This window comes from Artibeus jamaicensis, unplaced genomic scaffold (assembly GCF_021234435.1).
Source record: "Artibeus jamaicensis isolate MK-2021 breed Jamaican fruit bat unplaced genomic scaffold, CSHL_Jam_final contig_519, whole genome shotgun sequence".
NCBI lineage: Eukaryota > Metazoa > Chordata > Mammalia > Chiroptera > Phyllostomidae > Artibeus > Artibeus jamaicensis.
The window spans coordinates 17,843,445-17,867,708 of NW_026521871.1; the positions used below are offsets into that span (position 1 = coordinate 17,843,445).

Consider the following 24,264-nt stretch of genomic DNA (forward strand, 5'->3'; position numbering starts at 1 on the left):
AGGGAGGGTTGAGGAGGGAAGTGGTAATGGTCACAAGATTTGGAGGTGAAGTGTACTAAAATTAGATTAGTACATGGTGGTGATTGCACAATTTGTATAAATACACTAAAGAAAATCCAGAATTACACGCTAAAAATCATGTTGTATGTTTAAAAAGCTATTAAACTTACACATAGTTGAACTTCATGGTATGTAAATTATATCTCAATAAAGCTGTTAGAAACAAACAAATACACAGTGGTTATTCTTAGGCATTTAAAAAAAACTTGAGGTTTCACTCCTCTTATTATTTTTTTGCTACACACAGGGTGTTTTACTCATTCTGTTCCTGATCCTTTTTTTTTTTTCTCGTCTGGGCCATTTTTTTGTCCACTGTACTTTTGGATCACTTCATTCTTTTTGCCTGATATTCCATTGTATGGATGGTCAGTACTTTATATAACTAGCTTTAGTCCCTGCATATGAAGTTGTTTTCATCCTTGTGCTACAAACAATGCTGGTTGCGGAGGACGTTGTACCAATTTACATGTCCATCAGTGACATATGGGTGTGCATTTCTCCATGTCCTGAGCTGCAAAGAATATTATGCATTTTAATCACCGCCAATCTAATGGGTGAACATTTTATTTGTACTTTTTAAATGACTGAGGTAGAGTCATTTTTTAACATGTTAAAGAGGCTTTTGTAATTTATTTTTATTCATTGGTTCATTTCCTTGGTTCATTTTAATATGAATTCCCTCTTTTTTGAAAAGATTTTATTTATTTTTAGAGAGCGGGGTAGGGAGAAAGGGAGAGAAACATTGGATGTTGAAACATCTGAGAGAAACATCGATTGGTCGCCTCTCATTTGCACCCCCACTGGGCACTGCAGAACCCGTAACCCAGGCATGTGCCTCGCTTGACCAGAGTATAACCCCGGGGGACCTTACTTACCCTTTCTGGCACAACGCCCAACCAACTGAGCCACACCGGTGAGGGCACGAATTCTCTTATTGCAATAGTTTTTACATAGTAAGGCCATCAGACCTTTGTCATATATTGTAATTATTTTTCTTGTCTTTTGACTTTGAATTTTTTTTTTTTGCCAGATGGATATTTTACATTTTCGTGTAGCCTCGTTTTTTTCTCTTGTTCGGAGTCTTGCTTCTCCTGGCTTCTAACTTCTGATTCCAAATCTGCCACTCTCTGGGTGTGTCACTATGTCTCCCTGAGCCAGTTTCCTAGCTTAATTAATTAATTAATTGTTGGTATAGACTTGATAAACGTAAGCGGATCTGAAAGCGTCCAGCCTAGAGGGCGTAACGCTGAGCAGAACGTAGCTGCCCTCCAGGTCCTCAGAAGGCCGCTCCAGGCACGGCGTGCGGCCTTGCCTCAATTTCGCGCTCCAAGAGCCTTAGTGAGTGGCTCCGCCCCACCTAGCTTCCGACCAATGGACGAGTTTCATAAGACAAAGGGTCCCGCCTCCCAGGCTCCTGGCCAACAGGCGAGCTCCGTCTTGCTGGAAGTCTCGCTTCTCGAGGATTGGAGCAATGCGCTCCCTCCCGACTCAGTGCCCGCCCCCACCGCGCGTTTGGCTGCTGGCCACAGGGCTGGTTCTGGTAGGCGGGCACAGCGGAAGCCCTCAGCGTCCGAGGCGGCCGCCGGATTGGGGCGGGCGGCGAGCTGCGAACGGGAGGCCGGGGCGGGACGTCCGGGCCGTGGGGTCGGCGGGGCCGACGTCTGGGCGGCGGAGCAGGAGGTCGGGTAGGGTGGGGCGTGTGGCGAGGCGGCAGACCCGGGCGTTGCCGGCTCCTGAGGGGCGGCTCGGGCCCCTTCCGGCCCGGCCGGGGCTGGTTGGCGGGCCTGCGGTTGCTGGGCGGGCTGCGCGCCGTTCAGGCCCTGCCCTGCGGCCCTCCGGCTGCGTTGCGGGCCTCTGGGCGGCGCGCACGCCCATGGGCTGCGGGTCTGGGTGCTCTGTGTAGGTCTTAGAGCGCCTGTAGTATTTTTGAAACGCTTTGACATCTCTGAAGGGCTTTGTATTGCAACCTAAATCGAAGCGCTTTGTAGTCCCGGAAGCGCTTTGACAGACATCTCCGAAGGAACGCTGTGTAAACTGAAGCGTTTGCTAATCGCGGAAACTCGTTGTGGGCTTGGAAACCGAATTGAAGCCTTTAGTAGATCTTGCAGCGTTTTGACTTCTCTGAAAAGCTTTGGCAACTCAGACCTAGAGAACTGTGATGGGCAGTGGAAAGAAGGGGGAAAGGTCAGTAAGGCTGGTCCCTGGCTCTGACCTTCGGGCTTGCCCGCGCAGAGCGGGCGCCTGGATGGCGGGAGTCTGAGGAGGGGCAGCTAGGGAAGAAGGGTGGTGTTGGAATCCAGGTCCCCTCTTTACCTTGCAGGTGCTCATGGCGTCGGAGCGGCGCAAGGTCAAGTACCACTGGAGCAACACTTCGGAAGGGCGTTCCCGCAAGCGCAGCTGCCTCAGGGAGACCAGTGATGTGGCCCCCTCCAGACGGCCAGGTCGTAGCACTGCGTCGCGTTCTGGAGGGGCCAGCAGCCCCAAGCGCCTGAAAGCTCAGAAGGAGGACGATGTGGCCTGCACACCGAGGTTGTCTTGGGACTCATCCCGCCGCAGAAATTCCTCCTCCTCTTCCTCCTCCCATTCCTCTGGCCCAGGTGTGGACGGGGCTGCCTCAAGGAGCTGCCTGATTCGGAGCACACGGAGTTTCCTTTCGTCAGGGGGATCTCCTATGTGCCCTGCCAACCCCTCTCTAGAAGAAATGGCTTCTCTAGAAGAGGAAACCTGCAGCCTTAAGGTGGGTAGCTGCAAAGTTTTGGAACTGGTGAACTCACACGTGGCTTGAGATTTGGGGATGGGAATTTTGGTGGAAGAAAACTAAAAAAGATCATGCCCTTTAAGATCTCTGGGGTCTACTTCATTCAAACACAGAACACACCAAGTGAACATTTGGCCAGGGACGTGGCCTAAAGTTCCCTAGACAGGTAGTTTTAAAAGTTGGCGGCCCATTGGAATGACTTGGAAAGCTTTAAAATACTCCCGCTGGCCCCCCATCCTGATTTAATTGGGCTAGGGTGTGGTCTGGTCTTCCTCTAGTTATTGTAAAGTGCATCTTGGTTGGAGAAGCACTGCAGTAGAATGTGGGTTGCTTGCTCTAGAGCACAGGTGGCAAACACAAGGCCCTCGGGCCTAATCAGGCCCTCCACCTTGTGTTATTCCGCCCCACTCCTTGTTTCTACCCGAAGCAGCAGCAGCAGCAGCAGCAGCAGCAGCAGCAGCAGCAGCAGCGCAGAGCTCTACCTTAACTGTTACATAGTTCCATTTATACAGTTCTAAAATTACATTCAGCTCTTTGAAGGCATCTGTGAGGCTGATGTGGCCCCCAGTGAAAATGAGTTTGACACCCCTGCCCTAGAGACACAGATGTATGTATGTATTTTGGTTGTGAAGTTAAGGAATTGTGTCCTTGTACTTTGAACCACTCTGAATCTGGGAATAAGAATTTGGCATTTGGTATGGCTTTTCACTAAAGTTATGATGTCCAGCACATTGGAGTTCTGGTTTGGTGGGGCAGGGGTGGTTTAGCAGGTTAAACATTTAGATCCCCAGTGAGAACACACGGGAGGGCTTCTGAGTATTTGCAGAGCAAGGAGTACTTCACAGACTAAGGAGTGGGACTACCCACTCATTCATTTTATATTAACTTTTAACTTTATTATTTTTAACTTTATTTTAAAGTGTAATAAAAATTTCCCAGCTTTTTGTGTGTGTATGAGGGAAAATTGAACATGAGTCTGTTGGAAATAGAAGGTAATAAAATCCAGTCTCCTGTTTTCCTCTTAGAGTAGAGTGAGCACTAGCTAACATCGCTGGCATACTATGTAAATTTCATCCACTTGTTTAATCAGGTTTTGAAAAACATTTATTGAGGGCCTAATTTGTGTCAGCCTGTGTCCTAGTTGCTTGGGATTCTCCAGTAACAAAACAAAGATCATTGCCCTCTTCGAGTCTGCATTTTAGGGTTTGGAACCGCGGGCTTTAAAAAAAGGTGAGGAGGAGTACTGCATGTGGAAGAGTGGAGAAAAAGCCTTTATTTGGGGAGGGGGAAGGATGGGCTGTCCCTAGAGAAAAGTTACTTTACAAAAGCTTTTTTAAAAAAGGCCCCAAGGAAAGTGGGTTTGTCTGTAGGCTTGCTTAGTGGGTTTTTTTTGTGTGGAACTGAGAAATGGGGCTGTATTTGGCTGTTTATCCTGGGGAACTCTTGGGCTAAGTGCCCCAGGTCAGGGGTTTTCAGTGTGAGCACTGAACCCCTGTACTCTTGTATGGGCACGTAAATTGTTAAAAAATTGAATGGTGAACTGAAAACCTTGTCTTTGGCATAAGAATACTGAACATGACTCATGTAAATAAGGTGAATGTGGGGCTTTGCTCATACAATTTAATCTTGTCCTGAATCCTCAATGTAATTTTGGTGTATTTGGGTACAGTATTAAATAATATCTATTGATTAAATTTAACTTCATTGGCAATTACAGATGGAGTGAAGCCTAGTATTAGGAAGGGCAGACAAATTAACCTTGCTTAGTCTTTGAGGTGTGTTGCATCCCTAGCTCAGGCTGTTCTACGGACTGGGGACTCAAGTCTGAGGGTGTGGCCTCTGAGCCAGGTGGGTCTGATTTTACCATGGACCCACCGTTCTCTCATTTGGCCCTTAGCGACCTTGTTTTGCCAGAATCAGTTTAATGGTTAAACATGGAGCAAGGATAGTCTGGGCCTGTTTCTTTGGGTTCACCAGTGCCTTGCTTATGGTGGATAAGCATTTGAGGATTACTGTGTGCTAAATACTCTGTTGGGTCTTGGAGCTATGAGATGGCTTCAGAGGAGCACACAGTCTGTTGGGAGTGTGGAGAAGTCACAAGACTGTCTCACGAGGTGGTAAGGTGGAGCAAAGAGCCCAGAATGAGGCTGGAGAGTTAGGTAGGGGCAGATTGCTGCAGGTTATTATTGCCAAGAGAATTTAGTTTATCTAGTACTCTGTACAGAGGGAAGGCAGATTTGCATTTTTGGAAGATCCATCTCTAGTACTGCCAAGGGCTCTCCCTAAAGTGTGTTTGTTAGTTTGGAAGCAGGATATACAGTACTTCACTCATCTTAATGAGTTTATAATGTGCCTCTCTTACCTTCCCCTCAATCTGTACCTCTTCCCCCTTTCTCCACAGTCTTGTGTGAACTGGTCTCTTAATGCCCGTCAGCACGCACAGCTGAGGGGCATTTACAGAAAATAGCATGTTTCTACCCTAGGTCCTTCCAGGGTCCCCTCAGCACTCTTTTACCTTCTACTCACACATCATCTGCTCTTCTGTGTTTACTCTGTGACCTTTGAGGGCTACACATGGCTTTGTGTGTCATCACCCTCACCCCCCCTTTCTGCTGCCTCAGCATAAAAATCTCAATGCTAGGTTCTAGAATATTCAAGGGGAAGATGTTTGTCTTAGCCTGGTTTGGCTGCTATAACAAAATACCACAGCTGGGTAGCTTATAGACAACAGAAATTTATTTCTTACAGTTCTGGGGGCTGGAAATCTGAGATCAGAGTACCAGCATGGTCAGGTGATGGCTCTCTTCGGCACTGCAGGCTTTTCATTGTGTCCTCACATGGCAGAAGGGGTCGTGCAAGCTTTCTTGGGGCCTCTTTTATAAGAACACTAATCCACTGTCTAATGGAATCACTTTCCAAAGGCTCGACCTAGTCCCATCACCTTGGGGTCAGATTTCAACATAAATTTTAGGGGGACATATTCAGACCATAACTTGACTGGGGTGTTTAGGAATCCATAGAGATTCCTGCTGGCCAGCCTCACATTGTTTGTTCCTTAACTCTGCTAGGACAATTGTTTGAGAGGTTTTCTCAAATTCTAATGGTGATGACCTTTGTTTACAGAGAACTTTAAATGTCTATTACGAACACCTTCACCTACCTTATGTTTAGTCTTATGTTAAATTTTATATTCATTATAGGGAAGGAAGAGTGGAAGGGAACATTTGAGCCTTTGTAATGTAATAGACCTTGATCAAATATAATTCTCAGTGTTTGACCTATAGAGTATCATATAATCCTTAGTGTCTTATGAAGTACGTAGTATTATCTTTACATATTAGTTAACAAATATGTACAGATTGATTAACAATTATTTGAGCATCTACTCTCTGTAGGCACTGGGACAAGGAGCCTTAGAAAGGTGAAATATCTTGATCAAGACTAGCTTGTACGTGGCTGAACTGTGGTGTAATTCCAGATCAATCTGACTTCAAAGGCAGGATTCTTTTGCACTGCTGCCCTCTGGAGTGCCTGTTCTGCCCTGGCCCAGCATTAGATGTGAGGGATGGAGTGACGAAGAGGGCAAGATCCTTCCCCTAAGGAGCTCTCTGCAGGGTGACACAGACTAGACCCAAGAAACGGTTGTGTATCTCAGCTCTTCAGATGCTAGAGCTTTCCTGTGTGATCCCATTTCCTGCATGTTCCCCCAGCAGATGTCCAGTGCTTGGGTGGAAGTCTGTTTTAGAGGTGAGATGTTCAAAGAATAAAGCAGTGGTTGACAGACTGAAAAATTATTCATCACAGTGCAGTGCATGGAGTGTTGTAACAATATTTGAAGTACCAGGGGTCAGAGGAATGAGTGACAAACCACACGAAGAGGGCTCATAGAAGAGGTATCATTTGAGTTCTGGTGGATGAGGAGGAGGAAAGGACATTTCAGGCAACAGGAACAATGTGTATCCAGAAAGGGTCAGGTAATGCTGCTGGTCTGAAGTGCTTGGGACACTACTGGTTCCTGTGGGTCCTTCTTTCCCCCTTCTCCAGCACCTTTTTTCAATCCCCAGACACCTGGGTGTGCGGAGAAGCTGGGAGATGATGCTGGAAAGGAAAGTTGTGGGGCACCCTGGGAAAGGATTTCAAGGTCATGCTCAGGAGTTTGGGATGTGTGCTGTAGGCAAATGCAGAGCCACAGAAAGGTTTTAAGCAGAGGCGTGACATTGCCAGATTTTAGAACTCCTTGAAGAGAAAAAGATAGGAGGGAGGAGGCTGAGAGCTTGTTAGGAACTCAGCCTAACAAGAGGCTGTTCAGGCTTGAGACTGTTCAGGCTGGCGGTGACGGGCACTGGAACGGCATCTCCACGTGATCTTTCCTTCCTGCGTGGAAAGGAAGATGCACAATTCTCCAGGCAGTCCTGCCTGGAAAAACTCAGTCTCTCCTTTTCAAAGCCAGGTGGTTTGTCTCTGCTCTTGTACTTTCTGCCTAACCTTTACCTATATAGCTGCCAGTTCACTGTTGAAACTCTTCTTCAATGATTTTGGGTCCTCATGGTCCCTGACATTTCAGCCTTTGGCACTATTTCCCAACTTTCATATTTTTCCTATTCTCCCTTAGTTTCCAGGATGTTAGGGGGAACTTAAATTTGAATCCTGGTTCTGCCACTTAACAATCCATGCGGCAGCGTTCCCTCTCTGTAAAGAGGAGTGGCACCTGTGGCTGCTCTGTGAATTGTAAGTCCATGTGAAAATAAGGTGTGTTACTAGATTCCCAATCTGCTTTTACTCCCACAAGTGCAGTCTGGTCTTCCCTGTCAGGGTTTGCACACTGGGCCATAGGCTGAATGTGGCCCACAGGTCCTCACAGTATTTAACGCTTTGGAAAGTTCACATTAAAAATACCTCTGCTTTGAACTCTAGATTTGAGTGACCTCCTCCCATTTCCCACTTTGTACTCCCTTTTCTGTTTCATTTTTCTCCCTGGCACTTTTCACCCTCTACCATGTATATTGCTTTCCCCCTCACAGGTGGGGCGTTTGGGAGTGCGCTGCTTTGGGGATGGTTCTGGGGGAAGACTTATGGAGCGTTCTTACACTAGGCTGGGATTAGATTGGATCTGAATTTCACAGGGAATTAATACAGCTTCTTTCCTGCGGACCCATGGAATGCCTGTATGTGGAGAGAAAAAGAAAGGGGCTGAGACTTTATCTGTATCTCTGAGGAGATTTGAGGGGAGTGAGTAGATCTCTTGATTGACCCTGCAAAATGAGGTACCTTCCAGCACTAAGGTTTGGATTTGGTGGAAGAAGTTTGCTGAGAACTTCAAAGGAGGCTCTGGTGCCCTAGCTGGTGTGGCTCAGTGGATTGAGTGCTGGCCTGTGAACCAAAGGGTTGCCGGTTCGATTCTCAGTCAGAGCACATGCTTGGGTTGTAGGCCAGGTCCCCAGTAGGGGCATATGAGAGGCAACCACACATTGATGTTTCTCTCTTTCTCCCTCTCTTCCCCTCTCTCTAAAAATAAATAACTAAAATCTTTTTAAAAATTTATTTTTTAAAGAAGGAGGCTCTGGGGATAGTGCTAAGCTAAGCACCCTGCCCTTAATAGTCAGATGATTGGTGTCCACTCCTCATGGGGCCCTTGGGTTACCTTGTTGTGGGGTTGGGACTCCTAGTTGTGGGGTTGGGTTAGCTAATTTCTTGGGAGCTTTCCAGTGCTAAGATGTGAAGCTTCTTTTTTGCCTGTGTGCGTGCGTGCGTGTGTGTGTGTGTGTGTGTGTGTGTTCTCTCGAAGAGTGGTCTCCTGAAAACTTCTTCCAGCTCTTTCCTCCCAAGGTGTGTGTGTGTTCGTTCTCGAAGTATGTGGTAGTCCTTGTCCTCAAGGAGCTTGCATTGTAATGTTAATAGACTGTTGCTTTCTCAGCTCTTTCCTTCCCACTGCAGTATGAGGATATTATCTGGTAAGTGTGAGAAAGTGAATATTAAGAAATAGCAACAGTTCCATTTCTTGTGTAGGAGGGGAACCATCACTTGGAGAGAATCTTTGTCTGTATTACCCACTGTCACTTTGCCTTTGATTGGTGGAGCCCCCACTGGTTTTTAATTTGCCAAGTGCTTCATGTATGAAATCACCCTTTCTTGATATCTGGTTTTTCTTCCAGGTTAATTCCAAAGATTGTTCTCGTAATTCCATGAACTCTGAGTTTGCAGCTGAAGCTGAGGGGCAAAATGATACAACCGAGGACCCAAGCAAGGTTCAGAAAAGGAAGAAGGATAGACTTCGAGACCAAGGCTCTACAATGATCTACCTGAAGGCTATCCAGGGCATCCTGGGAAAGTCGATGCCAAAAAGGAAGGGAGAGACTGTCACTAGGGCAAAAGCGAACACAGGAGAGCATCCCAGCCATGGAGAAGGACCAGCCAGGAGTGTCACTGTGTCTGCTGCTCAGAAAGAGAAAGAGTCACCCCCGGAGGCCAGAGTGAAAGAGGGAAAAAAAGCTGTGCCAAAGAGGAGCAGCTTCTGTGACAGGAGAGTAGTGGTAGACCCTCGGGAGAGACCCAGGGAGGAGCCACTTGGTGACCGAAGGACAGTTATTGACAAGTGCTCTCCACCCCTAGAATTTTTGGATGACTCTGACTCTAATTTAGAAGACCAAAAGGTGAGTCTTACCCATAGTTCTCTTGATTAAATGTAGTAGTTGGTCTTTCTAGTTTGATCCTAAGTGTTAATCATTAAAGCAGTACTTTACTTACTCAGAATTCCAGGCAACAAATTGATGGTTCTCTTTTAACATACATTTCAGAGTTAATTAAGGAATCTCAATTTAGTGCTTTTTTTTTTTTTTAAGAATTTATATGCTTTTTAGGATATGGATTTGCCTGCCATACAAAGGCCAAAATAACAGTGGCTTAAAGCAAATAGAAATTTTTTCCATTGATTGGTATGACTCAGTGGATGAGAGCCGGCCTGCAAATTGAAAGGTCACCAGTTCGATTCCCAGTCAGGGCACATGCCTGGGTTTCGGGCCAGGTTCCCAGTTGGGAGCATGTGAGAGAGGCAGCCGATTGATAACACCGATGTTTCTCTCCCTCTCTTTCTTCCTCACTTCCCCTCTTTCTAAAAGTAAATAAGTAAAATCTTGAAAAAAAAGTTTGGCTTGAAGAGGGTGGTTTCACCTGGGTGCCTTCTATCTTGATGCTCTGCTGCCCCTTGACACAGTTTTCTTTACTTTTTTTGTTTTTTTTTGTTGTTTTCTTTTTTTCTTCTTTTCTTGATACAGTTTTTCATCTTGTGGTCTGAGGTGGCTACTTTGATAAGATTTAGAGTACATTATGTTGACCAATTCAGCCAGTAGGAAGAGAAGAGAAGAAGAAAGTACACTTTCCCCCTTTTAAAAGCTTGGCTCAGAAGTTGTCCATGGTATCTGCTCATATTAATTGACAAGAATCTAAAAACCTGCCCAAGATCTAGCTGCAGTAGAGTCTGGCAAATTAACTTCTATCTCTCGGACTTACACCCAGAAGAACTTCTACTGCTATTAAGAAGAGAGTGATACTGAAAGGAAGCTAGCAGTTTTTAACATAGCTTGTAATTGTGGGAAAAAAATCATTCTTTTGTTCCACCTGTCTCTGCTTATCCTTTGTTACTGCTCCTCAGAGGCAGCTCCTTTCATCTCTTTGAGGTCTTTCTTCTAGTACTTAACACCATTTTTCTAAGTGATTTTACAGTTGAATGATTTTTCAACCCTAGACATCTATGGACTTCTATTCAGGAAGGTGAGAATTTAGTTCTCTGCACTAACTCACTTCAGTGGCACCCACATCCAGGGCATATTTCCTCCCCTCCCGTAGTTCCCTGTGCTGTAATAAAATTTTTGACTTAATCTGTTTAGGATTTATTACCACCATGTTCTTAGCTGAGCCACCTGGTATACTCCAATTATATTTCCTTTCTTGTAAAAGTTTACTTTCTTTGGAGGTAATCATTACCTTGCTTTTTTTCTTTAGTTTTTTCTGTACCTATCACTGATTCATCCCCAAACTGCTAGTGCCATAACATATTTTCAGAGTAAATAATCTGCCCCCCTTTTTTCCTTTGAGGTGTGGCTCCCTTGTTTCCTTAGGATTCCCCCCACCCTTTTTTCTTCTCTGCCTTCTCTATGAGTAAGGCAGGTGTATATAACGATAATACATACTATTTTTTTTCCACTTTTGACATACTTAATTTCTAAGATCACTGGTTTAGTTTTTTGAATATTCCTTTCTTAAAGCATCTTGTTTTGGGGGTTATAATACTTTCTCTTGTCTGAGAATATGAATTCTAGGTTTCTTTTGACCCTTCTGCTTTCTACACTACTTTTTCTCTGAATTTCCTTCTGATTCTTTTTTTTTTCCTCCTAGATATTTTGATTTCTGTCTTTTGTGGTAGGCCTTTTCTCAGGTGTCTTGTCTATCTGTTCATATTTAAAGATGAAGCATTAAAAAAGCCAATTGGAAGTTCTGTGCTTATCAACTGGTGCCTTCATCATAAAGTGAAGACTTTGGGTCTTTTTGTGGCTTCTACTTGACTCTGTACTTTGACCCTCAGAGGCTGCTCAGTGTTTCCTGGGTGAATCCTCCACTCCTCTGCCCAGGAGGCACTCATCTGGCTGCTGGTGTTCTGGGAGTCAGCTTGAGGAAGGTGCCTGGGTTCTCACTGTCCAACATGTGATGGTCCCTTCACTTGACTGTGTCTGTTGTCCCCGTTATTCCAGTCTCCTTTAGGTCAACTTTCCAAGCACGAACTTCCATCTTTTGCTGAGTGGGGAAAGAACAGACCCATCTGCTCAGGATGAGAACAGGGAGCTGGGGATTTACCTTCATGACTTCCAGCGTATTCTCCTACAGTTGTTGTCTGCAACTTTACCTTCTTTTTGAGAGGTCTGGTGCCTTCAGTTCCTCAGTTCCTAAGTCTCTCTGGGGTCCTGTAGTGTCAGTCAGCCCGTTTCTTGTTTTTTTTCCACTGAAGTGTTAGGTTTGGGCCATCGATGATCTCCTTATCCACAATAACTATTCATCTTTCTGCTTTTGAGCATCTAATTTTTATTTAATTTCCTTTGCTGTTTATTCTGTATGTTTTCTCTTTATAGGTTTATGCCTTTTCAAGTCCATTTTCTATAATTTCCAAAGGGTTTTCAAGAAGGAGAGAAACCACACGTGCTATATTTAATTGGAAATCCTAAGATTGGTAGTTTCCTCTCTAACGTAGGTCATCATTTTGTTTGGCTGCCTAGAATTCCATTGTATGGATGACTTTTCCATGCTTATATACCCAAACTCCTGTTTGTCAGACAGGACATTTACATTATCTCTATTAGGAATACATTTGGAAGCAGCATAATATGGTAGGTAAGCACATGAGTGTTGGGATCAAGCAGTGTTCAGATTCTGGCCCTGCCACCTGAATAATGATCATGAGAAACTCATTTAACCTCTTTAAGTCCTAGTTTCTTCTTCAAGGTAAAAAGGCATGGTTATGCCCTGGCTGGCATAGCTCGGTGGATTGAGCGTGAGTCTGCAAACCAGAGGATTGCAGTTCAGTTCCCAGTCAGGGCACATGCCTGGGTTGCGGGCCAGTTCCTGGCAGGGGACACACGAGAGGCAACCATATGTTGATAGTTCTCTCCCTCTCTCCTTCCCTTCCCCTCTAAAAATAAATAAATAAAATATTTTTTAAAAAAAGGCATGGTTAAATGTTATCACACTTAAGCAAACTAGTACAGGAGTCAGCAAACGTTTTCTGTAAAGGGCCAGATAGTAATAAATATTTTTGGCTTTGTGGGCGAAATTACTTCTTTTGCAACTATTCAGCTCTATTGTAGTAACATGAAGGCAGCCATATTTAAATGAAGGGCCTTGTTGTGATAAAACTTTATTTACACCAACAGGCAGTGCATTGGATTTGTCTGTGGGCCACGGTTTGCTAAACCCTGAATTAATGCATGAAAACACTTTGCTTAGTGCTAGTATATAGCCTGCCCTCAATAAATGTAACTTTAAATTTTGCCACATGGAGCCCTGGCTGGTATGGCTTAGTGGATTGAGCACTGGCTTGCAAACTGAAGGGTCTCTGGTTTGATTCCCAGTCAGGGCACATGCCTGGGTGGTGGGCCAGGTTTCCAGTAGGGAGGGTGCGAGATTTGGCAACCGATCATGTATCTCTTGTACATTGCTGTTTCTGTCCCTCTCTTCCTCCAAAAGTAAATAAATAAAATCTTAAAAAATAAAAAGCTGTGTTTTTCAAAAGTCCCTTAGAGATTCCGATGTAAAGCTGAGTTCAGACACCATTGCACCATTTATTCTATGCAGTAATTCAACAAATATTTATGAACATTCATTATATGCCAGGCATTATTCTGCTTGTTTAGAAGACGTCAGTGAAGAAATAAAAATTCCTGACCTTGTGGAACTTAGGTTCTAGCAGTGCTAACTTGATTTAACGCAATGTGTAGTTTTTCTGGTTACTATGGCGCCTAGAGATATAAAATAACCGTATCATTTTGCCTTCAATTTTGTGAGTTAGGAATTTAAAAAGATCTGGACTGGGAAGATCTCACTTGGGGGTGTCTTTTATGTGGTTCCATTCAGATATTTGAGGGCTGCGATCTGAAAGCTCAGGAAGGCTGGACATCTAAGATGTTCACTCACACATTGGGCAGTTGATGCTGGCACTTACCTGTGGCCTCTCTAGCATGTGGTCTTGGGTGGTATGATTTTTAATTTGGTGATCGGCTTCCCTTAGAGGAGCAAGCTGAGAGAACCAGGGTAAGCTTCAAGGCTGTGTTCTGACCTAGCCTTGGAAGTTGTGTAGTTTCAATACTACATTCTTTTGGTTGCAAGTAAGTCATGGTTTGGGCCAGGTTCAAGGGGCGGGTTCACAAGCCTCCTCTTTCAAAGGGGAGTAGTGTCAGAATTTGCAGATACATCTTAAAACTACTACCTGTGTGTAGTTTTGCATTTTGAATGTATTAGAAATATATTGTTAAAGATGAGATACCTGGCACTGCTTTTCTCTAAAATCTCCAAAACACAGAACAGTTTTTCTCCAGAGGGATCATTCAGAGAGAGGGGGTGCAGGTATAGGATCCCCTTCAGGGATGGTGTTAGGAGTTTATCCCCTGAGCCTGATTTGACTGTTCTTAGGTGTAACCTGGCTCACTTTCTGGAAATTACAAGTAAAGTAGGCGACAGAGTGAGCTAAGGAGCCAATGCAAAGCCTTCCTTCACTGTTGCTGAAAAATAAGCGAGAGCTTATGTTCTACAGATGGCGGAGTATGGGAGGCTGTCTTCACACAGGAAGGCTAACCCTTTGTTTCTTTTCTGCAGCCTAAAGAAAGGGAGGTGGTGATAGAGCACGCCTCTTCAGGAAGTGACTGGTCCGACGTGGATGAGGTCTCCACAGTCAGATTCTCTCAGGAGGAGCCTATCTCGCTGAAACTCTCAGCAGTTTCAGAACCTTCTGCCTTCCCCACTGACTATGTCATGTACCCAGCTCATTTGTACAGTAGTCCTTGGTGTGACTACGCCAGCTATTGGACCAACAGCAGCAAGCCTTCTAGCTACCCCTCCATGGGCGGCGGCAGCAGCAGCAGCAGTGACACATTGCAAGCTGGGAGGAGCAGCCGGGGCCTCCTGAGTGATTATTCCCCTAACCCTACAGTGAGCTCCCAAAATACCTCCAGAGATCTGGAGGCAACAGAGGAAGGCAGATCCCAGAATTCTCGCTCATTTCGTTTCTCCAGAAGCTTAGACGAGCAGGTGAAGGAGAAAAGAACATTCCAGGAGGAGATGCCATCCCGTTCTTGTGAAAGACACGCATCTAGCCCTTTGCCAAGGAGCCATCGGGAGCCAAACCTAGAGGAGGGCTTCATTGATACCCATTGTCACTTGGACATGCTCTATTCCAAGTTGTCTTTCAAAGGGACCTTTAGCAAGTTTAGGAAAATTTATAGCAGCTCCTTCCCTAAGGAATTTCAGGGCTGCATCTCTGACTTCTGTGATCCCAGGACGCTGACAGATTGCCTATGGGAGGAGCTATTGAAAGAGGATCTGGTTTGGGGGGCCTTTGGCTGTCACCCTCATTTTGCACGTTACTACAGTGAGAGTCAAGAAAGAAATCTTTTACAAGCCTTACGGCATCCCAAGGCTGTGGCATTTGGGGAAATGGGCTTGGATTACTCTTATAAATGCACCACGCCTGTCCCAGAACAGCACAAGGTAAATGAAGTTCTCTTTTGCTTGCTTACAAGTTTTTGTTTTGTTTTTTTTTTTGAAGTTCTTAGTTTATTAATCCTCTCATAAAAAATCTGCACAATCACCACAGATAAAGTCACTGAAGAATCTTTACTCCATTTGCCAGCAGCAGCGTTGGCCTTTGTAGCCCCCCGACTTTCTTCATTCTGTTCTTGCATTCATCACTGTTTTCTTGAGGTCTTCTTCCCATATAGGCCATGTCTTGCAAGTCTAGTTTGCGTTCTTTTTCTTTGCATAATGCAAGGAATCATAAATTATGCCAAAGCCACTTGTCTTGCCACCACCAAAATGGATTCTGAATCCAAACACAAATATGACATCTGGTGTGGTCTTCCACATTTTGATTAGTTTTCCTCCAATTCCTGTCCAAAGTACAATAGTTGCTTTCCCAGGGTAAAGGACGTCAGTTACCGTTTGTTTCTGCCAAAGCAGTGCGGTGGGCATGAACTTCCTGGTCTGCAGAGTTAACTGTTCTGATGGCGACCCACTTGCTTAGTTTCAATTTCTCTTTTAGTTGTTAAAATGTAACAACTTCCAATTTCCCTACTTTTTGAGGGAGTGGTTCTCTACTTTTGGAAGTAAAGGATTTAGAAATCCTAAACATTTAATTGCTCTTATCAGACCATCTAGATGTCATTTTTCAAATTCTTCCCAAGCTATTTCTTTTAGTTTTTTAATGTAAGGGGGTGGGGGACCAGGTACTTTGTGACTTCTTGATGGCTAATGATATGTGTCAACACCTGTTCTGGGAAGCAACAAATTTTGTGTAATTATTTTTATTCTGATTTTAACGTTAAATATACCCATTTTAGAGTACTTGGAAAATACTAAAGTGTGTAAAGAAGATAATTTCCTACTCCATTAGAGATAACAGCTGTTGCCATCTTAATGTTTTTCCCTCCCTATATCTTTCGAGCCTGGAGATTTGTCAGGATGTGAGCAGCTGCAGCACTTCAGTGGAAGTTTCTGTTTTAGGAAGGAGCAGGACACGGAGAAGGACCCTCCCACTTCCTCACTGTGCGTTTTGTGAGGTTGAATTTGTGTGCTGTCGTCTTGTTGGTGCATTAGGTCCAGGTCTGCATGCCCAATGTGTTTAGGCCTTGGTGAGCATGTGTCAGTTCCAGCTGGACAGAATTTGGCACTACCTTCCCCTTTGGTGCTGTTTCCAGCCTAGGTGGGTCAGCCTCAGTCAGCTGTGCACTGATGCTGTACCCCACTGATCCTGGCGTCTGTGGTTCACTGTGTGAATTCAGAGAAGGAATCTTTCAGAGTCAGTGGTTTCTTAACTTTGATCGAAGAGAGAAGATTCAAGGAAGGTATGGTGTCCTGCTTTAGCAGAAGACTAGACTTTTATACACCATTAGGAAATAGAGATTCCAGTTTGAATACAGTTATCCATGACAGCCCATACACATGCCAGGCATAACAGTTAATTTCCATAAGAAACAACTTCAGATGTTTCCAAAGGATTTTCTTTTAGATGAATTTACTAGGACCTGTTAAGGTTACTAAATTCTGACAGTATGATTTTGACGTTTGATGTACATTCAGACAGGTGGGTGAGATTTTATGTATGTGGAATGTTTTCAGTTTTTGACACGGCAGGGGGTTGCTAGTATAGTGTTTTGATTCACAGTTAGGTCTGGGGGAAAATCAGTAATTATCCTGCCTATCGAGAGTTCCTTTTCATTACTAACACTGGGGAGCCTACAAGTTCTGGCTTGAAGCTGTAACTTACTAGCCAGAAAATGAATGGGAAAATAGCTAAACCTAAAGACATAGGAAAAAACAGATTTTTTAAAAGAAAGTGAGACAAATATTTAATGTTCTGCTTTCCCATTTGGTTTCTATGACACAGGACAGGTGAGGTATAGAAAGGGGAACAGTTCAGAAATGTGTACACTAAGGCATCCGGAAATATTGATATTGTACAGCTGATGTTTATTAAATGCCTGCTGTATGACAGGAAGTGTGCTAAGTGTTTTTACAGTAACTCTTCCTTATATTAAACCATCATGGTATCAGATCTGCATGTAGAGGTACCTAGGGCCTGCTGACTGAACTTGAAGTTGTAACCTAGGGTGAGAAATAGAATCTTGTAGGAGTCGTTTGGCTTGATGAGGTGGGATTCAAGGCTGGAAAACAGTGATTCAGAGGAAATAAATTGCTGGCAGTGGAAGGGCTGAACTGTGTATAGAAGAGAGGAAGACGATGTTTCTGTAGAGCACTAGAGGAAGTGGATGTTCTCGAAGTAAATCTAAACTTGGGCACTAAAACAAGTGGTGGGAACAGCCACTGCTTTAGTTGCATATCAGCATTGAGTTGCATTTGCCTAAAAGCAGAGTGGTTGGCAAGGTATTGGTGTGTCCTGATGAATATTTTATCTACAAAGGAAAGAAGAAGAGTCTTAAGGAAAGAGGGTATCTGGTCAAGTAAGAGGGTGTTAGCTCTGGTATCAGAGAGAGCTTTGATTCTGTTACCTTTTTCTGGAAGGATTAGAAAAGCAAAAAAGCAATAGAGAAGGGCAGAAAAAATTGGGGGAAAATCAGTAGTTATTCTGTTATCCAGAGCCAACCACTGCTAACTTTTCAGAAATTTAACTATTTTTTTTCTGTTTAATTTCTAAGAGTTAGGTCTTGGATGGTTTGTGTGTGAGTTGCACATACCAGCCTGTATGATTATCAGAATCTCTAGGTTTCAGGAGTCGGAAAGCCAGGGTGAATGAATAGACTGTCCCTCCCCACTTGGGCAGGTCTGGCTGAACCAGGCTGCTTTTGTCTGTATTTGTGTTTGACTAGAATTAATTATTGAGGTAATGAGTATGCAGCAGCTGCTGGGGGGCCACCCCCAGAGGAGACTGATGAACTCTAGAATCCCTGGAAATAATGGATCGTTGTGAACCTGAGCTCATGCAGGCAGAAGAGAGTAATCATGCTGGGCAAATCATTGATGTGCACTTCAGTCACTCTTGTTCTTTTTTTCAGCCTGGTTCCTGGCTGGGACAAATGCTGTAGATAGCTCCAGCCCAGCCACAGTTCCCGCCCACTAGCAATCCTTTTATCTTAACATTTTTGAAATTTAGATGTGTTTTACAAAACATTATGTTTGTAATATTGTCCCTTGGAGAATTGCAGGGGAAAATTGGTGACATGTCTTACAAGCACCTGTCACAGAATCAAGGAATATGTGTTGTGTGTACATGCTTTTAATAAAAGAAATTAGGAAATTTAAAAAAGGAAAGTAATTGTTTTCAGTGATTTTTTTTTTCCACTTGTGAACATGTTCCTGTTTCATTAAATATACTTTGAAAAATAGTTTTTTACCAGCTGGGTTATAGTCCACCCAAAGGCTGAAGTAGTTTAACTGTTCTAAGGAATAATAGTTTTTGAAGCAAGAATTAAACGTTGGAATTATGATTCCTTGCAACCTGCTGCTTCTGTAGGGGTTCAAGGAGAGGAGGTGTGTTGGGGAGGGGATCCAGCCAGCTGTGCACATTCGAACTAGCCAGTCAGTGAAGCCCCTACTGAGCATTCTATGATTTTGGTTCTTATGGGCATTTTCTTTGAGTTGCAAACTAAAACAGGTTAAACAAGAGTTATGTCAGATGGGTATATTGGCTTAGTGCTTCTATTATGAGAAGAGGAAGCACAAGTGTTAGACTTGAAGATGTCATTCTCAGGTAAGTATCACCTGACTCAGATTACCAAAAAGCATCTCATTATTTGATGTAAAAAATGCAAAATGAATTATATTCCACAACTGAAAAAACTGTTTATGGAAACATTAAGTTTAAGATGAGGCAGTTTGTCTATAATGAATTAATACTTTTGTTCTTTGTCCTAAAGCTGAACTTGTTGAGGAAAAAATAAGTTCTAGCCCTACTTTTTTCATTTAAATCATTAACAGTATGTGTATTTTACTAATGAAAAGTTAAAATGGCTAGAGTTAAAATATATATATATATATATATAACATATCTGTAGGTATTCATCTAGAAGAATATCTGATTTTAGCTGAGTAAAGAAAATACGTATAATATTTATCTGAAGGCATTGATTTCGTGTGTGTGCACACATGTGCTTATGTAGGAAAAGCCTCTTGGGAACAGAGGCGGGGACAATCAGGGGAAGGATTTAGTCTGTGCTTTCTGTTTCTGAGCCCCACTGTGCCCCTGCAGCCCCGGGTAAGCATTGCACAGTGGTTGCTGTGTGGACACATCTGAACAGTGGCACTACAGCTTCTCGGCTGCAAGTTACTTGACCTCACTTGGAGCCTCCGTTTCTTCACCTACCTAAGGATGCTTGTGAGGGTTATAGGTTATAATGTACCTAAAGCACTTTGAGTACTACCTGGCTCTTTAGTGAGACCCATTAAGCTTTGTCTATTATTGTACATTATCCAATATAGTTTAAATATGCAGAGTTGGAGACAGTGGTACTGCCCATTGGACAGATGTTCTGGAGATAACAGACTTCGAAGTGGCCCTAACCCCCATGTGTTGTCGCTTTGTCTTCTCCCAGGTGTTTGAGAGACAGCTGCAGCTGGCTGTGTCTCTAAAGAAGCCCTTGGTGATTCACTGCCGAGAAGCTGACGAAGATCTGCTGAGCATCATGAAAAAATTTGTGCCCTCAGACTACAAGATCCATAGGTTAGGCGGGAGCTTCAGCGGGCAAATAAAATGAATGCTTCCCTGTCTAGGATGCTAGTTGGGCAAACAAAAACTCAGTAGGAGAGCGTGGATAATGTTGTCTTTATGTGGTATCTTTTCTAAAGATTAAATATTAGCTTAAACCAAGTGAAATTTCTGATATTAGACCACTCTTTACTTGCAAAACTGCAATTTTATGTGGTTTGAGCTAATACCCTGAATCACGAATGAGCAATGGGGGGGGCTTTCATGACCTCTGTCCTGGGTGGCAGGCTGAAATGGAATCTCAGTTCTCAGAAATGAGGACTGAAGAGGCTGCCTTGGAGTCCAGTGACTTAGCACACAGAAAATTACAGGGCACCTGAAAAATTTTCTTTTCTTTTAAATGTGAAAGCTCATTAAAGCACAGGATATGTTTTATCTGAGTGGTATCTAGGGGTTCTTAAGTTCAGTTTGACAAACTCTCTCACTGTGTACCTGCCCTGGGTGTTGGCTCAGCTGTTGGGAGACATGAGTCAGCTGGTGCCTACTGTAGACAGTGCGAGGCTGAGGTGGACATGGAGGGCTGTGAGGGCCAGGGAGGGGCTGTTAGCTAAGCCTGGCTAGAAGGGGGTCGGGAGGCGATGCCTGGGCTGGCTCTTTCCAGATGAGTGGGATGGGTTAACTGAAAAAACAGGGACTCTAGAACCCAAACCAGGTCTTGACAGGTGGCAGAAATGGGTGGGCCTGTCGGGCCTCTAGGCTGCTGCCTTTCGGGTTCCCAAGCAGAGAGTGGAGGCTCTGACCTCTGACTGTGCTGGCACACCACAGACACAGCCACTTGGCGCTTCTGGCGTGGTTGGTTGGTTGGTTGGTTGGTTGGTTTTTCATTGCTTCATTTTGGGCTGACTTTAAAGGAATTCTAATGGGTGGTGGTAGGTAGATGGTACTTAAAATGGCCCAACAAGGTGTTGTGGCTGGAGAAAGCCCTGAATTTCCAGATTGGTTTATATATATAAAAAATTAAGGACATAAATAGCCATCAAATTAAGAGAAGAAAATTCATCTGTAGTCTCCTCAATATTTCATTATTTTATTTTAGTTTATTATAGTTGTCCTAATTCTTCCCCTTTGCCCTCCTCTGTCCAGCCCACTCAGTATTTTTATTTTTGTTTCCTTTGAATCATTTGACTACATGGTCATAATTTTTACCTGCTGTAGTTGTAATCTTAGCAAGGCCACAGTTTAAAATTCTGCTTCTCTTTCCATGTTACGAGCACAACCCTGTCCCTGTATCATTGCTGTGCGTCTGTTCTGGGCGATTGTTTCTACTGGCTGTGCAGCGTTCTCTGGGGTCCAGGGTTGATGGGTGAGCACTGCTCACCGGGAGTCATCTTTTGTCTTCCTGTGTTAGAGCCAGCTCTTGTCTGTGTTTACTGTGGAGTCCTTCCTTTGGAAGCTATCTTTCCATTTCTGGAAAATAATTTATAAGGCTAATATGTCTAGAGGGAGTTAGGGGTGCTGCAGAGGGGATTGTGAGAGAGTGCTGATCTGGAATTCTCCTCCCAGGCATTGCTTCACTGGCAGCTACCCGGTCATTGAGCCCCTGTTGAAGCACTTTCCCAACATGTCTGTGGGCTTCACCGCCGTCCTGACTTACTCCTCTGCCTGGGAGGCCCGGGAGGCTCTGAAACAGATCCCGCTGGAGAGAATCATCGTGGAAACTGATGCCCCCTACTTTTTGCCTCGACAGGTAGGGGTGTCTTCAGGCTGAGTTGAGGCACTGAGAGAGGGTGGGAAGGTTGGCAAGGCCAGAGCCCCAGTGACTTCCAGGTCCCACCCTTGGCTGTGTAGATGTCTCCTTGTATTGCTCTGCAGAGCCAAAAGTTTAGGGGGCTGAGAAGCTGAAGGGTAACCACTCTCTTCCAGGCAGTGCAAAGCCCTACCCTGTAGAGGGTAGTCCAAGGAAGCGTGGGACCCTGCTCACCCAGAGCCCCCCATGACTAGGACTCTCCCTGCACCTGCAGGTAAAGGGGTCTCTACAGGACAGCCCCAAAGAGGTCCTTACTGGGGAAGGGCCGGGAGGGAGTTCTGTGTAATGACTGTGCACAGAAGGCACAGTGATGTTCTGAATGCTTGATATCTTCCAGGTTCCCAAAAGCCTTTGTCAGTATGCCCACCCAGGCCTGGCCTTGCATACAGTTCGAGAGATTGCCAGGGTCAAAGATCAGCCTCTCTCCCGCACCTTGGCTGCCTTGCGTGAGAACACCAGTCGCCTCTACAGTCTTTAAGCAGAGGGTACAGGAGTCTCCTATAAAAGGTCACAAAATTCACACTTATGTTTTTTAAAAATTGGGACAAAAGTGTCTTGCTCCATTTTATTAATGTAGAGAGTATAACCATAGGGTGAGCATTAAGGCTGATTTGTCTTCAGTGGACTTGGTTTGAAACCTTCTCTTTTCTCTTCCCTACCCTCCAGGACGGCCGGTGACCTAACAGGACATGGGCTGGGTCTCACCTCTGCTTGGCTCCCAGGACAAGGGAGTGTTTAGAGAGCACATTGGAATGGAGAAAACCAGGACAGGAAACAGGATGTTTTCCTTGAAACCCCATCTTAAGGGTTTTGCTTCTGCTGGCTGGCGGGCGGGTGGGGTGGTGGGGTGCAGTGAGTGGGGTGAGGGGTGGGGGTTGCTGCCCAGCCACATGCTCCAGGACAGTCAGGGAAGAAGAAACGCTGGTAGAAGGGTACAACAGTTTGCCAGTCCAAATCCCTGTTCTCTATAGCCTGTGATATTGAGCAGTTTGTGAATAAATTCACCCTCCTACTCATCTAAGTCCATGTCGGTGTGTAACTTGGTTCCTGGTTCTCAGTTCTGAGAAGGAACTCCCTGTGGGAAATCTCCTGTGGGGGACCTTCACGGAGATGTGTGAAGTCATCCCTGTCCCTTCCCTGGATAACCCTTCAGTTTGGTTGTCGCTGTTGCTGTGTCAACTCTGCATCGGCATAGGTGGAAGGACCTCGACTGCTGGGCTCAGTGGTTATACTGCCATCAGTGCATAGTGGGCAGAAGGGCACTCACTGTCCGGTGAAAGACCTGGCTGACGGAGATTTGGACAGATCTGGGAACTCAAGGAAGAGGCCTTGAGGAAAAGGACCCCAAAGAAGGTGTTCTCACTGATGCCCCAGGGCTGCAGCTCGGCTGTGTTACTCCAATAAGGGTCCAGTTAGTGGCAGAAGCTACCTTCTAGTCTGCTGTTGAGGTCCCAGCTGCCCTTTGTTCCATTTTTGCCCCCTTCTCCTGGAACACTTGACCAGAAATACTCATTCTGTTTTATTGCAAATGTCAGCCTTTTGTGTGCGCTTCCCAAGTTGAGAGGTAAATCGGTTTAATTCTCTAAAGCTCAGTTGGGGCCACTCAGCCACGTTTTTTGCCTTTGCAGGACGAGCAGGCCTGGTGTCTGTAATCTCTCAGCTCCCCTCCTGGTGGTCTCCCTTGCCTTTGCCTCATCTCTGTTCTTTATGTTGGAAATGAGAGCCTCCCCCTTTGACTTTTGAGCGACTGGGTCATCTCAAGTTTTGAGCTCTATTCTCCCTACCAGTGCCTTGTAAAGGTATATTCATTACAGGCCCTGGAAGGTTATAACAGTCAAGGGTTAAGTGTGAGGACATGCACTTTGTCCAGAAGGATCTTTTACACACACACACACACACACACACACACTTTCTGTAGTGAGACAGGACACCAAATTCCTTGGGTAGTCTTTGGAAGCCAGTAGCTTAAATTGTAAAATCCATCATTTAGTCCTGGATTTCTCAAGGTGTTTTTGGAAGGTGTATTTGAGCCTTGTAAGTTAAAAGGGAATGGACTTAACATTTTTTCTGTGTGGTAGTTCTGTCTTGCCCCCGTATAAAAGTTGCTGGTCTGGGAAGTGGGCCTTGATTCACTGTTGACCTTTCATGGATTAGCTATGTGATGTCTGTGCCCACCAATGTAGGGTGTCAGGGGCTCATTCTCCTGTTTGGAAGATTTGGGGAACTGCTAAATATTTCAGAGTACTTCATTGTCACTCAAATGAACTGCAGCATATCCATCTCCTTCATAAGTCCTGTAAAGTCAATATTGCCTAAATGGGAAACCAACTAGTCCTGCATTAGAGGATTAAAAGTGGTGCCTAAGGGGACGTCTCAGAGCCTGTGTGCAGTCTTCCTGCCAAGGTAAAGCGCAAGGTGCTATATACTCTATCTCTGGGAGTTAGGGTTATCATTTCCAATGCTGTGGGCATGAAGGCTGGTTGGTAATGCTTTTGATTTTGGATGGCTGACTTGATTGTTTTTACTTTGCTGCTGGAACACCTCTGTATTACTGTATTACTACCCCTACCACTGGCCACCGATTTCTGAAAATAAAGGGATGGATGCTCAGCCTACTCCCATGATCTTCACATTTGTTTAGAGTTCTCAGAATGAGAACAGTGCTTCAGTTGTTGGCAGACTTTCTAACCTGGAAACCCCAAACTCTAGAGACATTCTAGAGTT

The 24,264-nt window shown here is 44.6% G+C and overlaps 1 protein-coding gene across 3 annotated transcripts; it reads left to right on the plus strand.

Annotated features, from left to right (window-relative positions):
• Positions 1 to 1,644: 1,644 nt before the first annotated feature.
• TATDN2 (TatD DNase domain containing 2) lies at positions 1,645 to 22,556 on the plus strand. Of its 3 annotated transcripts, none has more exons than XM_037130793.2 (8): positions 1,645 to 1,740; positions 2,381 to 2,797; positions 8,971 to 9,468; positions 14,174 to 15,064; positions 19,621 to 19,748; positions 21,297 to 21,480; positions 21,878 to 22,047; positions 22,207 to 22,556. In XM_037130793.2, the coding sequence occupies exons 2-7, from the start codon at positions 2,387 to 2,389 to the stop codon at positions 22,016 to 22,018; spliced, it is 2,253 nt and encodes a 750-aa protein (XP_036986688.2). In that variant the 5' UTR covers positions 1,645 to 1,740; positions 2,381 to 2,386; the 3' UTR covers positions 22,019 to 22,047; positions 22,207 to 22,556. The 3 variants fall into 3 exon arrangements, 2 of the variants coding, with proteins under 2 accessions (XP_036986688.2, XP_036986687.2); XR_005080403.2 differs by lacking the exons at positions 1,645 to 1,740; positions 22,207 to 22,556 and adding exons at positions 1,747 to 2,244; positions 21,657 to 21,754 and having other exon boundaries at positions 21,878 to 21,966; XM_037130792.2 differs by lacking the exon at positions 1,645 to 1,740 and adding an exon at positions 1,747 to 2,244.
• Positions 22,557 to 24,264: the final 1,708 nt, after the last annotated feature.